Source organism: Schistocerca nitens, chromosome 1 (genome assembly GCF_023898315.1).
Source record: "Schistocerca nitens isolate TAMUIC-IGC-003100 chromosome 1, iqSchNite1.1, whole genome shotgun sequence".
Taxonomy (NCBI): domain Eukaryota; kingdom Metazoa; phylum Arthropoda; class Insecta; order Orthoptera; family Acrididae; genus Schistocerca; species Schistocerca nitens.
The window spans coordinates 748643015-748658029 of NC_064614.1; the positions used below are offsets into that span (position 1 = coordinate 748643015).

Below are 15015 nucleotides of genomic sequence, written 5' to 3' on the forward strand. Positions count from 1 at the left end.
ACTACATACTGTGGTAATGTATAGGGTGCCTCACAAAAGACACCCAAGAGGGTACAGCGGGTCACGTGGGGCATTTGCCAGTTGTAGCCACTGTGTATGCAGTTTGTCACTATGCCTAGTTCTCTTTTGAGTTTTTTTTGTCAAGGTTAATTGCTTAAAATATTGTTGCTTGATGTCATTATTGCAACTGCACTGAGTCTGGGGCTTCCCTGCACATACGTCACTCAGCCCAGTCAGACATCAACAACCCACAGACGTTTTCAATATTGTGAAACTGAGTGTTTTGACGGTTTGTTTTCAGTTTCCTCTGGAGTTTACATTTGGTATGGTATACACAAAGCATCAATGAGTGTTTTTTGTGTTGAACTATGCAAAAACAGAATTATATGTGGAATGTCAGCTTGAATTCATACGAAAATTTCCTAGTGTGCATGTTCCCAATGATTTGATGATATGCATATTAGTGAAGAAATTTCAAGAGACTGGATCTGTATTACATAAATGAAGGCCTAGAGACCCTAGTATTTTATCCAAAAATAAATTAGACAACATTGTGTGGGGGGCCTTAGAAAGAAGTCCAAGAAAATCTGTGCACTGTTTGACACTTCAGTCTGGTGTGTCAGGAGCATCTGCTCACAGAGCTGTGCACAAACAAACTGAAACCATACAAAATAATGGTAGTACATCAACCAAAGAACTCAGATACTGCTGCTCAACATTGTTATTGCAACTGGCTGTTACAGTCTGTGCACGATGGGGAAGTTGATCCTGAGACGCTCTTTTTCTGATTAAGAATGGCTGCATTTGTCATGGTATGTAAATTCTCAGAACAATAATTGTTGGAGCTCCAAAAATCCTCACAAATTACATAAAAAACTTTTGAATGATGTGAAAACAGGAGTGTGGTGTGCAATTAATGCAAGACAAATTATTGGACACATTATATTCTGACAGGTATGTGAACAATATACTGCATCTTTTCTTTTTTTTTTTTTTTTTGAGAACTAACATCAAACAAAAAGATGTATGGTTATTTCGTGAAGGACAAGGCAAGACCACACATTGCCAATGCTTCTGTGACAGGAATATGAACTGTTTTTGATGATAAGGTAGTTGACTGGCTGCCTCACATTCTACAGATCTAAATCCTCTCTCTCTCTAAATCCGTGTGGTTTTTATCTTTTGGGAATGTTAAAAGACAAGGTGGATGAAAGCAATCCCCACCCACTTGAAGAGTTGGAAGACAGGGTTTGGCTAGTCATTTCCCAGATTTTGGCAACCGAAACTCGTCAAGTGTTTGCTAATGTGTTCAGGAGATGTCAGACTGCTCTTGCCACAGAGGGACATCATTCTGAGCACCTGCTGTAAACAAACTTAAGTTAATCAGATGGAAACGTTGTTTACACTTCACTCAGTAGAAGTGCATGCGCAGCCATCTATCGTCAGATTTGGGTCCGAGAGTCAGGCGGTCAGCAGGTGCGGTAGCAGCAGCCAGTGGCTGTGCCATGTGACTTGCAGACCCCTCCCAGGCATCTTTCATGAGACACCCTGTATGTGTAACTGGTGTGACAATCTAGTCCGAGTCCAACGTCTTGGAACCATATGAGGTGATTATTTTAAAACATGTCTAATTGATTGAATTCCTTATTAACCTTCTGAAGCATAATGCACTTCGTATTTTCATTAGCAATACAGTAATGGGTATTGCAACAGCAATCTTAAATTTATAACAACCAGCAAGTCCAGCAATAAGCTATTTTGCTTTGAAAACCACATGTTCACCTGGTTGGTTACACAGAATCATGTCAAGTCTGCTAATGTGGAATTTACTCCCATGTATGAAACATTCCAATTGACCCATCTGATACACTACTACTTTATTTTACTAAGCCAACTGTACATAACTGTGTTCAGAATTCAGTGGGACTATTTATCATTCTGGTTTTCAATTTTAAAAAAAATTAATTCCATAGGGTGTGTCTAATATCAATTTATCTATCATTTTCTTCAAATTTTCGTATTTTTATCAGTTATACAGCAAATAATGACTACAAGCATTTGATAGAATCCTTACTGTTGACAATTCCTTCTCAATTCAATGATTGGAGGACTTTTTGGGTCTGCTGAATAATGTTCCACAATTATTCAACTATGGCTGAGATTAAAACAAGATAAATTTATCAAAATACACTCCTGAATTTCAATGCCAAAGTTATCAAAGGCTTGCCAACAATTTGTGACTTATCTAAACCATTACCTATTGCCGAAAATTGGCAACAACCTACAATGGCTTTGTGAACAGAGGAAACTGTTGACTGACACTGATAGCGGCTTATGAATTCAGAAACGTACTTCTGAAGTGTGAAGTCTGAGTAGGAAGAACGTATTTATAGGACTGTGCTTCCATAAATAACCAAACAAAATTGTAAAAAAAAAAAAAAAAAAAAAAAATATGAAGAGAAATAAAGAGAAGTTGGAAAATCAAAGAAAACATGTCAATACAACAGTGACAAACAGGAGTTTTATGCAACTGTTTGATGACACAACGAAAATGAAAATGAGACCAAGAACAAATGTGCCAGTCTATCTGACATGTGATATAGTTTTACACTGAATGAAAAACAGTTTTTAAGTGTTTTGTTTATACCTGTCCAATACAAAGTTTAGCTTATATGAACACTAGTCTTCCAAGAAAATGAAGCTTTCAATTCTATACTGAAATTATACATAAAGCTTTACTGCTCAGTGCTCAATATTTGTTTTCACAGCACTTCAAAACAAATTATTACCATTAGACAAGTTATGAAATTATAAAATTTCTTCATTTGTGGAATATTAAATACTCAATTGTCTTTTTTTTAAAAAAAAATAAAAGAATTCAATATTTGAACTGAATAGTGATTCTTGAAAGTGAAAGTTTTCAGCTCATATAATTGTTTTTTGAATGTTATATAAAGATTTTGAAAGTAAATTTTTTCAGTTGATAAAATTGCTTTTGAATGTTATATTCTTTTAGACATTGTATGCACAAATTATCCTGTGATTGCAAACAGCATTAAACCCCATAAAATATTTAGGCAAACATAGTGACTTCATGTGATGAAGAAGAAAAGGACATTGTGCATACATGTCTAAAAGTGAGAGACTTTGCTCCTCGATCACCTCCACAATCGTGCTGCTCTTGTAAATGCTGTGGTCGTAGACCCAGGAATCGCATCTCACACTGCGGTTGGCAGGAATATTTGAGCTGAAATATTCCGTACTGAAGTTGGCATCAAGCCTCCTGCATGAGGACCACGCTTGTTGCTCACTGTCCCAAGGGTAGCTCATGTTTATTACGCCTTGAGGTAACTGATATGTAGCTGTTTCATTTTCAAAAGGCAACTGACATCTGAATAGAAACAACAACCCTTTATGTACAAATGCTTATCAAAGCTATGGAAAATATTTGATGTTTATAATTAGCACATATGGCTAATTGGTGATGGAGTTATAAGATGTAATCTGTAGGTCTGAAGAAGCCAATCTGTTGATGACAAACAGGTTTAAAATTTAAATTGCTAACATACTTAATTGTTCCATTATCAGTTGCCTCTCACAGTATGCTAGAAAATATTCCTGTTAACTGAAGACATAAATATTCCAGTAACATAACACAAGAAGTGTGGAGGCCTCTGAAAACATCTGTATTTGTGTACTTATTTTGTATGTCTTATTATTTTTATGTGTAAAGCATCACATCTGAAGACCAAAATCAATCCTTATTTAACTATGGTTAGATCATTCCTGTGATACTCAGAAGCTATATGTTATATTGGTATGAATTAGCCTTGAAAAAAAAAATTACACATACTTAAAACAAAGAGATGTTAAAATATTGTATTTAGACAAGCATGGGATGAAGAAAAACAAAACATAACATTCAGGCATAGTGTTGTCCTCAGCACTTACAACACAAATTTTTATTATACATGTCCACCTGTATGCAATATAAGTTAAATTTGACTGAAAAATGAAATATAACTTAGAAACAGACTTTGAATGTTGTCCTTTGCCTGACATTCTGAAAGCATTGTACAGAGTTCTAAGAAAGCAGTGGGAATAATGTGAAGTATTTTGCTTAAAAGAACAGGAAGCTGGACACCAGAAACTTTTGCCTCAGATCTGAAATAGTTTCCATGTACTACATATTAAATTAAAAAGTGAACAAATATGAACAACACTGAAACCACAGCAATTTATAGAAAACATACTGAATCTCAGAATTAATGACTTAACTTCAATTTAGATTAATAAGGGACAATTTTTATGTATATAAGCAACACTGCTGCAGAGAAACAGTCACATGCAGAGAAGAAAATCAAATTAAGTCACTCATATAAATTTCTATTGCAATGGTGTATTCTTGTAACAGTTTTGAAGCAAGTTCTCTGAAAGCACACACAAAGCATTTATTATGGTATGTTTAGAAATGTTATGAAGACACCTGCTATCAAATGCCATTGCATGCACAATAAAGAGACGAATGTTACCCCCACACAAAGCAGCTTGGCAATAATTGGTTTGGACATTTGTGAAGCAGAATAACTCAGAAGACCGCAGTAATCAACAGTGACAATGCAACACACAACACACATCACAGATGAGCAACATAATTAAACAAAATGCATCTTTCTTTACCAATTTTCACTGTGAGTTAGCTGAATGTAACCAGTAGTACATAAAAATATCAAAATTCCTCTCTTCTATAAACAGAAACAAGCCTGATGTTTTCCTGGATTAAGGGCATAACATAATTCATTCCTTTGTAAATGTTAGTGGGTGCTGTTGTACAATTAAGAAATCACACACTATTAAAAATAACAGAACAAACATGTTAAATAAAAACCTTTAAAGAAAAATCACATATAACAGCCTGCAAACACAAAACCCTAAATTATTCATAGTAGGGTAGAAATCCAGTGGAATGCTGCAAGGCTGAATAAAAATCAAATACCACATATGTCCAACATGAAGTATGCACTTCCAGTTAAATAATTACTGCCATACAGTAAATATCAACTGTTTCAGGCACTGGAAAGGTAATGCAGGTAACTTCTTGTGATATGTTTTCCCAGATAGTAGTTCTGAAAATGTGGAAGTATATACATGCAGATATAGTGCTTTGCTCCATATTGATAATCAGAAATTCTCACAGAAAAAAATTCTGTTCTATAAATGATTTTTCTGGAAATAAAACAAAAAAGTAATGCAGAACATTGAACTGCTTTGTATTAAATAAATCACCTTTAATATTATTCTGATAGCATTTATTCATTGCTCTTTTTCAAAAGTTAAGAAACTATTAACAAAAGAACAAATAAATGTAATACTATCTGATGAGCTGCAGCAAAGTCATGCATTGTTTCTAATTGTAATAATGATTAAATAAGCAGCTGAAATACAACTTTTTCTTACAACAGGGAGTATTCAATTCAATTTTAGAATTTTTATGTTTATTCAGTTCAAGGAGCAGCAAACATCCTAAAACAGTTCACACACATATTCATACATGATTGTGTCAAAAATTGATAGTGAAGCTTTTTTCACAAATTGACAGACCATTGTAGTGTATGATGACATGTCTTCCATACAGAAAACCTTAATTTGATTAAGTCGCATTTGGTTAGTTGCCCATGTTATTTAAAACAGAAATATGAAGTTGTACATTACCAGCCCAAGAGTATGGAATATTTTGTTCAAAAATGTGAGCCATATCATGGCCAATAGTTTGTTGATGTGATTAGCAATTTTGCTAAGTACATCTACTTAATCTCTTGATAGTACACGTTTCTATTTGAGACTGTTGTATTGCACACATGTACACACAGTCCCAGCAAACAGAAATCTTTTAAAGCTCGAGCTCGAAATGATGTGACAATCTCTAACAGTTTCCTTTTCTGTGTTTTTTTAATTTATTTTATTTTTAATGTTCCATTACAGTCAATATACTTTTATTTGTCTACATATGTTTATCGGATTTTCTGGTTCTTTGATTTGTAAATTTGCAGTCACTAATTGTATTAACAAAATCATACAGTGTTCATAGCAGTACTATAATAAGGAAAATAAAATGTGTGAATTAAACTTATAATGAAAAATTACTGTGATATTCAACATCATCCCTATTAACAATTACTAAGATGGAGGACTTAAAGGCAGTCTGGACATCAGTCATAGTGAACAAAAGAATAAATATATTTATTCATTCAGGTTCTGTCAGTGCAGTTTCCAACAAAAGTGGATATGGGAAATGAAATTTCTCAATGTAAAGCTTAAAAGCAAAATGGACCAACCAATGAAACGTAGCTTTCACAAGAGTACAACAAGTGTTGAGTAAAAACAATGAAAAAGAAGTCATGGTTAGTTAAGACATGCGAGATAGGTCAATGTTAAATGAAATAAAATTTGGGAGCAAGAGAGAGAGCAGTGAATCCTGATTTTCTGGGACTCTAGAAGAGCAACAACTGAAGAGCTGAATCAACATGGGAAGAATAGCTATATCTCCAGATATTATGACTAGTTCTGATGTTGTATTGATGCTATATTTACTTGCACCAGTAACACCTGCTAACTTGCAATTAATGTTACTTATGGCTTCTGCTGTAATATTTATAAAAATATGGAGAGTATGTCTCAGAAATTTTTCAGTTTAAACTTGAAAATTGAAGAGTAGTAACTGGAGGCAACAGTTTTCTACAAAAATGCATTAAAATGTAAATTTCAGGGTATTACACGTTTTTCTTCACAGTGACTAAATGGACAGATTACCACTGCCAATTATTTTACCCAGACTTAGTTACCTAAATCATGAATTCTTATTCAGATACTTTTAATTGAATGAAAAATCCCATGAGACTATTTTCATACAAAATGGCTGAAATTAGCAGTCACAGCAAAAAGAACATAATAAAGTTTGAATTTAACACTAAACATTTCTTTTACAGTTCACTTTTATGTTACAATGATGCTCTCTTACTATACTGGATAATCCAGATGACTGAAGAATAAGAAAATAAAGTATGCAAAACATGTAAGCCTTGATGGATCTCTCAGCATGAGGAAAGAAGTTTTTGTGGCCCAAGCAGAATTTAGTATGTTAAACTTTGAAAAAAAGCTGGGATGGTAATAGGGACACACTTGATGAGGTGAATCTGACTTTCGTGACTAAGACTAAAATAAACAGACTCAGGATCACAATGAGATGTGACACTATATGTGTACCATGACACACACACACACACACACACACACACACACACAAACACACACACACACACACACACACACAATAACCATATATTTCCACAGGTGTTTTGGATTCGTAATTTTTATTGGATTTTTAATCTAATATTACCCGTACATTGTCCACATATGCTTTACATTTGCGTTATGGAAATACAATTATAATATATAATGTTTTCATATTTATTTCATAGGAAGCTTAACATCACTATTTCTTTTTTGTCTGATTTTAGTTATGACCAGAGTGGTTACTTGTATTGATGTTGCTACTGCTCATCATCATCAGCTACATTGCCTAATTCACCAGACACTGCAAACTGTATTTAAACTATCATCATGACTTTCTGAGAGATTTTTCTGGGGTTAAAACTGGACTTCTTTTGGGATCGGTACTCCATATTTTATGAATAAATTATATGTATTATTTTTCTGTGTACATTTGAGAATTACGCTCTGTCCTTTGGGGAAATGAAATATGACTGACAATCATGAGATTATAAGTTGGAGATCAGCATTTTTAACAAGAATAGAAATACTACTTTCTGTTGTGAAAACACAGGACTTTCACTGTTTATAACAGTGCACAATGTTATCATTGTAAAATCAACAGTGACACAGACAGGTTTCCCCAAAGCTTATTACTATGTCAGTGGCCAGAAATATCTTTAATAAACTGCTGTAAATATACTTGCAAAAATGAGAAACATCACTGAATCTCCTACACCAAAGATGTTCTCTGTGAAAATTTGGAATACATTTTAGCAGGAACACCATTATATAACCTGAGTGTCAAGAAATAAAATTATAAAGCTCATCAGAACCAAAAACCTGAAACATAAAAGCAGAAAAAGGTAAAGAAATGAAGAACTGAATTGTTTTAAAAAAATTTGAAAGTTAAAAAAATATTAAAAACAGGCTCCAACAAAATTTTGCAGTGGGTGTTCGCTTCAGTCAGCTTAATTCATAGAAAAAAATTATTAATCACGTCAGCTCATATTACATTTAAAATTAATGAAATATTAATTACAGCACCTCAATGATTGTATACACTGATATTTTTCTCAATAAATGTCATTTCAACTACTCCTGTGAACAGTTTTTGTATATATTACTACACTGGACAGCTTTTCTGTGTTATTCCATAAAAACTCAACATGCTTTGTCTCTGCAACTTTTATAGGGCCTTAGCTACATACAAAAATGTCTTAGGTACTCAATTTTATTCAATACTACTGGGATAACCATCCATTACAATAAAAATGCACGTTACTGCCAAAACAACTGTGATGAATAATATTGTGAATGAACATTTGGCACCTATAAGGTTTGGATGGATGCTGATGGCATTCATTTTTAATTTAAGGACTCTCAAAGATGTCTTAAAAAATTGCCCCTTGACAACACTAAGTGAACTGAGCTATGTGTGTCAATCCAGAAACATGTGATGTTCACGGTATTTCAGTATGAAACTACTTCCTGTGTCAATAACAGTCAGTATGGGTATTTGTCCTTGAGTACAGTGATTGCAGCTCAGTGTTACACGCATACAGCACACAGTATGCAAATTGTATAGGAGCAAGACAGCACAGCAAAAGCCTATGAAAGACACTAGACATCCCAGATCATTTGGGGGGTGAAGGATGATGGCTCCAATACTGTCACTGAAGACCATTGTTTATCTCCAGAGAGTATGCGCCAATCAAGTGGTGGTGTTGTACAATGCCACTCTTTACAGCTTCATACACAGCCGCTGATATACTGCACTGCAGTGAGAGATCATCACAACATGTAGTGAAGTTCTGTGAGCCACATGTGGACAGACACCACACAAAGCAAGTAACTTACTACCCATGAGCTGAGCTATTCCAATGTGAGCTGAATATATGACAAAATGTAATATGTCAAGGTTGAATGTAGCAGGAAGACATGTAAGAAGAGTAGAATGGAGATGGACTTCACAAAAACATTCTACAATTGGTTATTTCATCATCAGATGCTAAAAAAATTAAAAACATGTAGAAATCAGACAGAGCAAGCAGATTAATTGATTAACCAAGGACTTTGGGAAACAGCATTATAAAATGCTAGAATGAGAACTTGGCAGTTAAAACTTGTAATAAATATCACAGACACTTTTCACGTGAACATTTCATTTCAAGAGATTACATAATGTCAACTAGAAAGAAGACAATGATAGCAGGACAATAATTACTGTTATAGAACAAAGAGGGGCAGAAAACACAAAGAAAACACTAAAATGCCATTCTTCCATGCCAAAGAAATATTTCACATGATGAATGCAATATCTGGTACTTGACAGGTCAGAATTAAGTGGTGCGAGAATAGATGTAATTTTATGAGTGAATAAATAATATACAAAGTCAAGAGGTTAATGTAACCAGACAATAAAGCAGGTTAGAGGGGGATCACTTACTCAACATGTCCACTGCTAGGAAACAGATAGCATGCATAAATGTCTAAAAGGTAATGACAGTGGACACACTGGAAGAATAAGCTGGAGCATTATATGATTATTTTATGGTTTCTGTATAAAATGAAAATATTGAGTGATCCAGTTATTCAAGGGATTGTCAAAACTATCAAATGTGAATTCTGAGGAAAATATCTTTGGGATATATACTCTAGAAGTTGAGAATGTATTTTTCCAACAACAATATCTAACAATATTCGAGCTTGTTTCTGGTTGATCAACTTATCCACTGCTGCTAAAAAAGAGATCTTTACACATCAAAAGACACTGATGGTCTACTGCCTGAGAATAATGTTTGAGGAAAAATGCTTTCAAAAAGTAATTTGGGCAATGTACAAAGCCTTGGTGAAGGAAGACAGAAAAATGTTGCCTACAATGACAGATAGGAACTTATTTGTTATTTTAAATGTGTATTTTTACTAGAACCTGCTTGGCTCATCAGAAACATGATGAGAGATTTTTTTAACAGCTTCTGTTGTCAGTGTAACTGATAAACAGTTCTTTAGTTTCCAGAATAGAGGAAATGCATCAACTGTCCAGTTACCTATCGTTCCCTTAGAACATGCCCATAAAATGTTCATACATATTATATAGAATATATAACACACTTAAGTAACAGAGTGTGATTTTTAAGGAATGTGTGTATCATAATTGTTGTTTTTATGCATTTGCTGGTCAGCTGTAGTAATGATTATGGAAGTCAGAATACTTTGCATACGTGACAGTTTACACACTGTATCTGTAAAAATGTGCAAATTGGTGACAAACTAGTATTCACTGCTTGGGTTAGACCTAGGGAGGCCAAACAAAATAGTGTATTTTTTCTTTCCTTTTATTTCAATTAAAAATGAGTCTAAAGTGTCTCAATAATTATTCCAAAAGAGCTCACACATCAAGATAAGAAAATGTGCTTCTGTTCATGAACTGATCACAAACTTGTGGAAGTTCTCTCGTCATGTTTACTCAAACAATACTATCAACAAAGTGAATGAGTTTGAACATTAATATTCTTTGTATTTAAAATTCAAAGAGTTGTGAAAAACTGTTGAATTGTCTCAATTACTTAGCTGCTGTTATCTTTACTGTAGTTTATCTGAATTACTATACAGACAGCTCTATTAGGTTATAATAATCCTACCTGTGGTCCATTTTCGCCTGAAGGAAGACACCTCCCAACTTATGGAGGGCACTCACAATTGCTGTCAGGCACAGCAAAAAGTAAATACGCCGCTGGTAGCGGCCAAATTCTCCCAAGTATGGGAAGATGTCATCAAAAGCCATTTTTCACTGCCTTCTTGCTTTCCAATCTGAATCTAAATATAAAAAAGTTTTGTCAGTATATTCTTAAACAAACAAAAATTTGCAATTTTGTATAAGGATACAGAAGTATCTACCATAATAAAAAGCATTATATGAACTAAAAACAATCTTGTACTTTCACACCTAAGGGGTTTCTTTGTAGGATACAAGGAATATAATATTCCTGTTTGTGTCCACGGTGACAGTAAAGGTACTTGAATCACTGTGTAATATATTAATGAAATAACATCTCACGGTTGGAAGTTAGGAAACTTAAAGAATAAGCAAAACAAGTTTTACTTCACAGTATTAGATATCCTGTGACAAAATATGATATCACAGAAATCATCATATCTTAAACTTTCATTATTCAAGCAAAAGAAGCACTATAAACATTTTTTTAATTAGATTAACTGTTTTAAATCTAGAGGCAGAGAATGATGATGTAGCGTACATTTGTATCTTTTGTGCAAAAAAAAAAAAGTGCTGTAAACTACACTCGCGTGACATGGGAAGAATGGTAAACACCCTATTGCTTTTTTTGTGTTCTTAAGAAGAATACCTACGCGTGTACTTTCTTTAATCACAGTTTTAACTGAAAAAACCTATGTATAACTGTGTATGTGATAATTTGCCTAAAAATCTATGTGTAACTGTATGTAATAATTGGCTTACAGTCTTTTTTTATGTTGGCTCCTGTGTATTTGTGACAGATACACAGTTTATAATCATCACATTAATTTATGTTCTCTCATCTCATCTTCTCATAATACTGACTTGTCCCAAATCAAATTGTATCTACGCACAGAAATGATGAAGAGGATCAATAAAATACAAATAAAATAACTGCAAGGGAGGCTAGAGAGCCTATGGCACTATAAGTTTTCTAAGGGCTTAATTTGGTACTGGAGGGACGTGTAGACTGTAAAAGTTTTCAAGTTACCGTCTTCACTACAGCCAGCAGGTTCATATGGAAGGAAGGTCGCCCATAATCCCATAATCCTCAGGGAGAAAAAACGGTATGTACAATTTGGTATTTTTCCGTCAAGAAAATTATGTAAAATTCGGTATTATGTAGTTTTTGACATGGTTGGAAATGAAATGGAACTTTTTATGGCTACTTGGAAGTAAGATTTCGTCTTCCAAAATATTAAAAATGCCCCATACCCTCAGGTCTAGGCCCTTCCCTACAAACTATCATATGGCCACTCTTGCACAGATACACGTTGCTGTAGTTAATCAGAGATGAAGAAGTCCACACTCTATTGGGTACAGTGGTGAGCTGCATCAAGGCAATCTTCAGACTGAAGACTGCAACAGCAACAACGATGGTGGGAAGTCACATGTACCATCTGTCTGTGGAACGTCTTAACTTAGTTGTGTGTGGTATCGTATTTCAACAGTCTGTGTGATGTATTTTTTGAGGTGGATGCTGGGTTGTTGCTGTTCTGGTCTTCAGTCCAGAGACTTGTTTGATGCAGTTCTCCATGCTACTCTATCCTGTGCAAGCTTCTTCATCTCCCGGTACTTACTGCAACCTACATCCTTCTGGATCTGCTTAGTGCATTCATCTCTTAGTCTCCCTCTATGATTTTTACCCTCCACACTGCCCTCCAATGCTAAATTTATGATCCCTTGATGCCTCAGAACATGTCCTACCAACTGGTCCCTTCTTCTTGTCAAGTTGTGCCACAAACTCCTCTTCTCCCCAATTCTATTCAATACCTCCTCATTAGTTATGTGATCCACCCACCTAATCTTCAGAATTCTTCTGTAGCACCACATTTCGAAAGCTTCTATTCTCTTCTTGTCCAAACTATTTATCGCCCCTGTTTCACTTCCATACATGGCTACACTCCATACAAATACTTTCAGAAACGACTTCCTGCCACTTAAATCTATACTCGATGTTAACAAATTTCTCTTCCTCAGAAACGCTTTCCTTGTCATTGTAAGTCTACATTTTATATCCTCTCTACTTTGACCATCTTCAGTTATTTTGCTCCCCAAATAGCAGAACTCCTTTACTACTTTGAGTGCCTCATTTCCTAATCTAATTCCCTCAGCGTCACCAGATTTAATTCGACTACATTCCATTATCCTCGTTTTGCTTTTGTTGATGTTCATCTTATATCCTCCTTTCAAGACACTGTCCATTCAAAGTCCTTTGCTGTCTCTGACAGAATTACAATGCCATCAGTGAAACCTCAAAGTTTTTATTTCTTCTCCATGGATTTTAATACCTACTCCAAATTTTTCTTTTGCTTCTTTTACTGCTTGCTCAGTATACAGATTAAATAACGCCAGGGAGAGGCTACAACCCTGTCTCACTCCCTTCCCAACCACTGCTTCCCTTTCATGCCCCACGACTCTGATAACTGCCTTCTGGTTTCTGTACAAATTGTAAATAGCCTTTCGCTCCCCGTATTTTACCCCTGCCACCTTTAGAATTTGAAAGAGAGTATTCCAGTCAACATTGTCAAAAGCTTTCTCTAAGTCTACAAATGCTAGAAATGTAGGTTTGCCTTTCCTTAATCTATTTTCTAAGATAAGTTGTAGGGTCAGTATTGCCTCACGTGTCCAGCATTTCTATGGAATCCAAACTGATCTTCCCAGAGATCGGTTTTTACCAATTTTTCCATTCGTCTGTAAAGAATTCATGTTAGTATTTTGCAGCCGTGGCTTATTAAACTGATAGTTCGGTAATTTTCACATCAGTCAACACCTGCTTTCTTTGGGATTGGAATTATTATATCCTTCTTGAAGTCTGAGGGTATTTCACCTGTCTCATACATCTTGCTCACCAGATGGTAGAGTTTTGTCAGGAATGGCTCTCCGAAGGCCGTCAGTAGTTCTAATGGAATGTTGTCTACTCCCGGGGCCTTGTTTCATCTCAGGTCTTTCAGTGCTCTGTCAAACTCTTCACGCAGTATCGTATCTCCCATTTCATCTTCTTCCACATCCTCTTCCATTTCAATAACATTGTCCCCAAGTACATCGCCCTTGCATAGACCTTCTATATACTCTTTCCACCTTTCTGCTTTCCCTTCTTTGCTTAGAACTGGGTTTCCATCTGAGCTCTTGATATTCATACAAGTGGTTCTCTTTTCTCCAAAGGTCTCTTTAATTTTCCTGTAGGCAGTATCTATCTTACCCCTAGTGAGATAACCATCTACATCCTTACATTTATCCTCTAGCCATCCCGGCTTAGCCATTTTGCACTTTCTGTCGATCTCATTTTTGAGACGTTTATATTCCTTTTTGCCTGCTTCATTTACTGCATTTTTATATTTTCTCCTTTCATCAATTAAATTTAATATTTCTTCTGTTACCCAAGGATTTCTAATAGCCCTCATCTTTTTACCTACTTGATCCTCTGCTGCCTTCACTACTTCATCCCTCAGAGCTACACATTCTTCTTCTACTGTATTTATTTCCCCTATTCCTGTCAATTGTTCCCTTATGCTCACCCTGAAACTCTGTACAACCTCTGGTTTAGTCAGTTTATCCAGGTATCATCTCTTTTTGCAGTTTCTTCAGTTTTAATCTGCAGTTCATGACCATTAGATTGTGGTCAGAGTCCACATCTGCCCCTGGAAATGTCTTACAATTTAAAACCTGGTTCCTAAATCTCTGTCTTACCATTATATAATCTATCTGATATCTTCTAGTATCTCCAGGATTCTTCCATGTATACAACCTTCTTTTATGATTCTTGAACCAAGTGTTAGCTATAATTAAGTTATGCTCTGTGCAAAATTCTACCAGACGGCTTCCTCTTTCATTTCTTATCCCCAATCCATATTCACCTACTACGTTTCCTTCTCTCCCTTTTCCTACTCTCAAATTCGTCACCCATGGCTATTAAATTTTCGTCTCCCTTCACTACCTGAATAATTTCTTTTATCGCATCATACATTTCATCAATTTCTTCATCATCT

General features: G+C 35.1%; 1 protein-coding gene across 4 annotated transcripts in view; it reads right to left on the reverse strand.

Annotated features, from left to right (window-relative positions):
* LOC126260556 (organic cation transporter protein-like) overlaps positions 1–15015 on the reverse strand; it is a 667093-nt gene that overhangs the window by 31529 nt on the left and 620549 nt on the right. For all 4 annotated transcript variants that reach the window (XM_049957901.1, XM_049957915.1, XM_049957909.1 and 1 more), the window contains 2 exons: positions 10914–11088; positions 3163–3391 (listed from right to left, as the gene is read on the reverse strand). In XM_049957901.1, the coding sequence (XP_049813858.1) occupies positions 3163–3391; positions 10914–11056 (372 nt within the window). In that variant the 5' untranslated portion in view covers positions 11057–11088. The remainder of the gene's footprint in view (positions 1–3162; positions 3392–10913; positions 11089–15015) is intronic.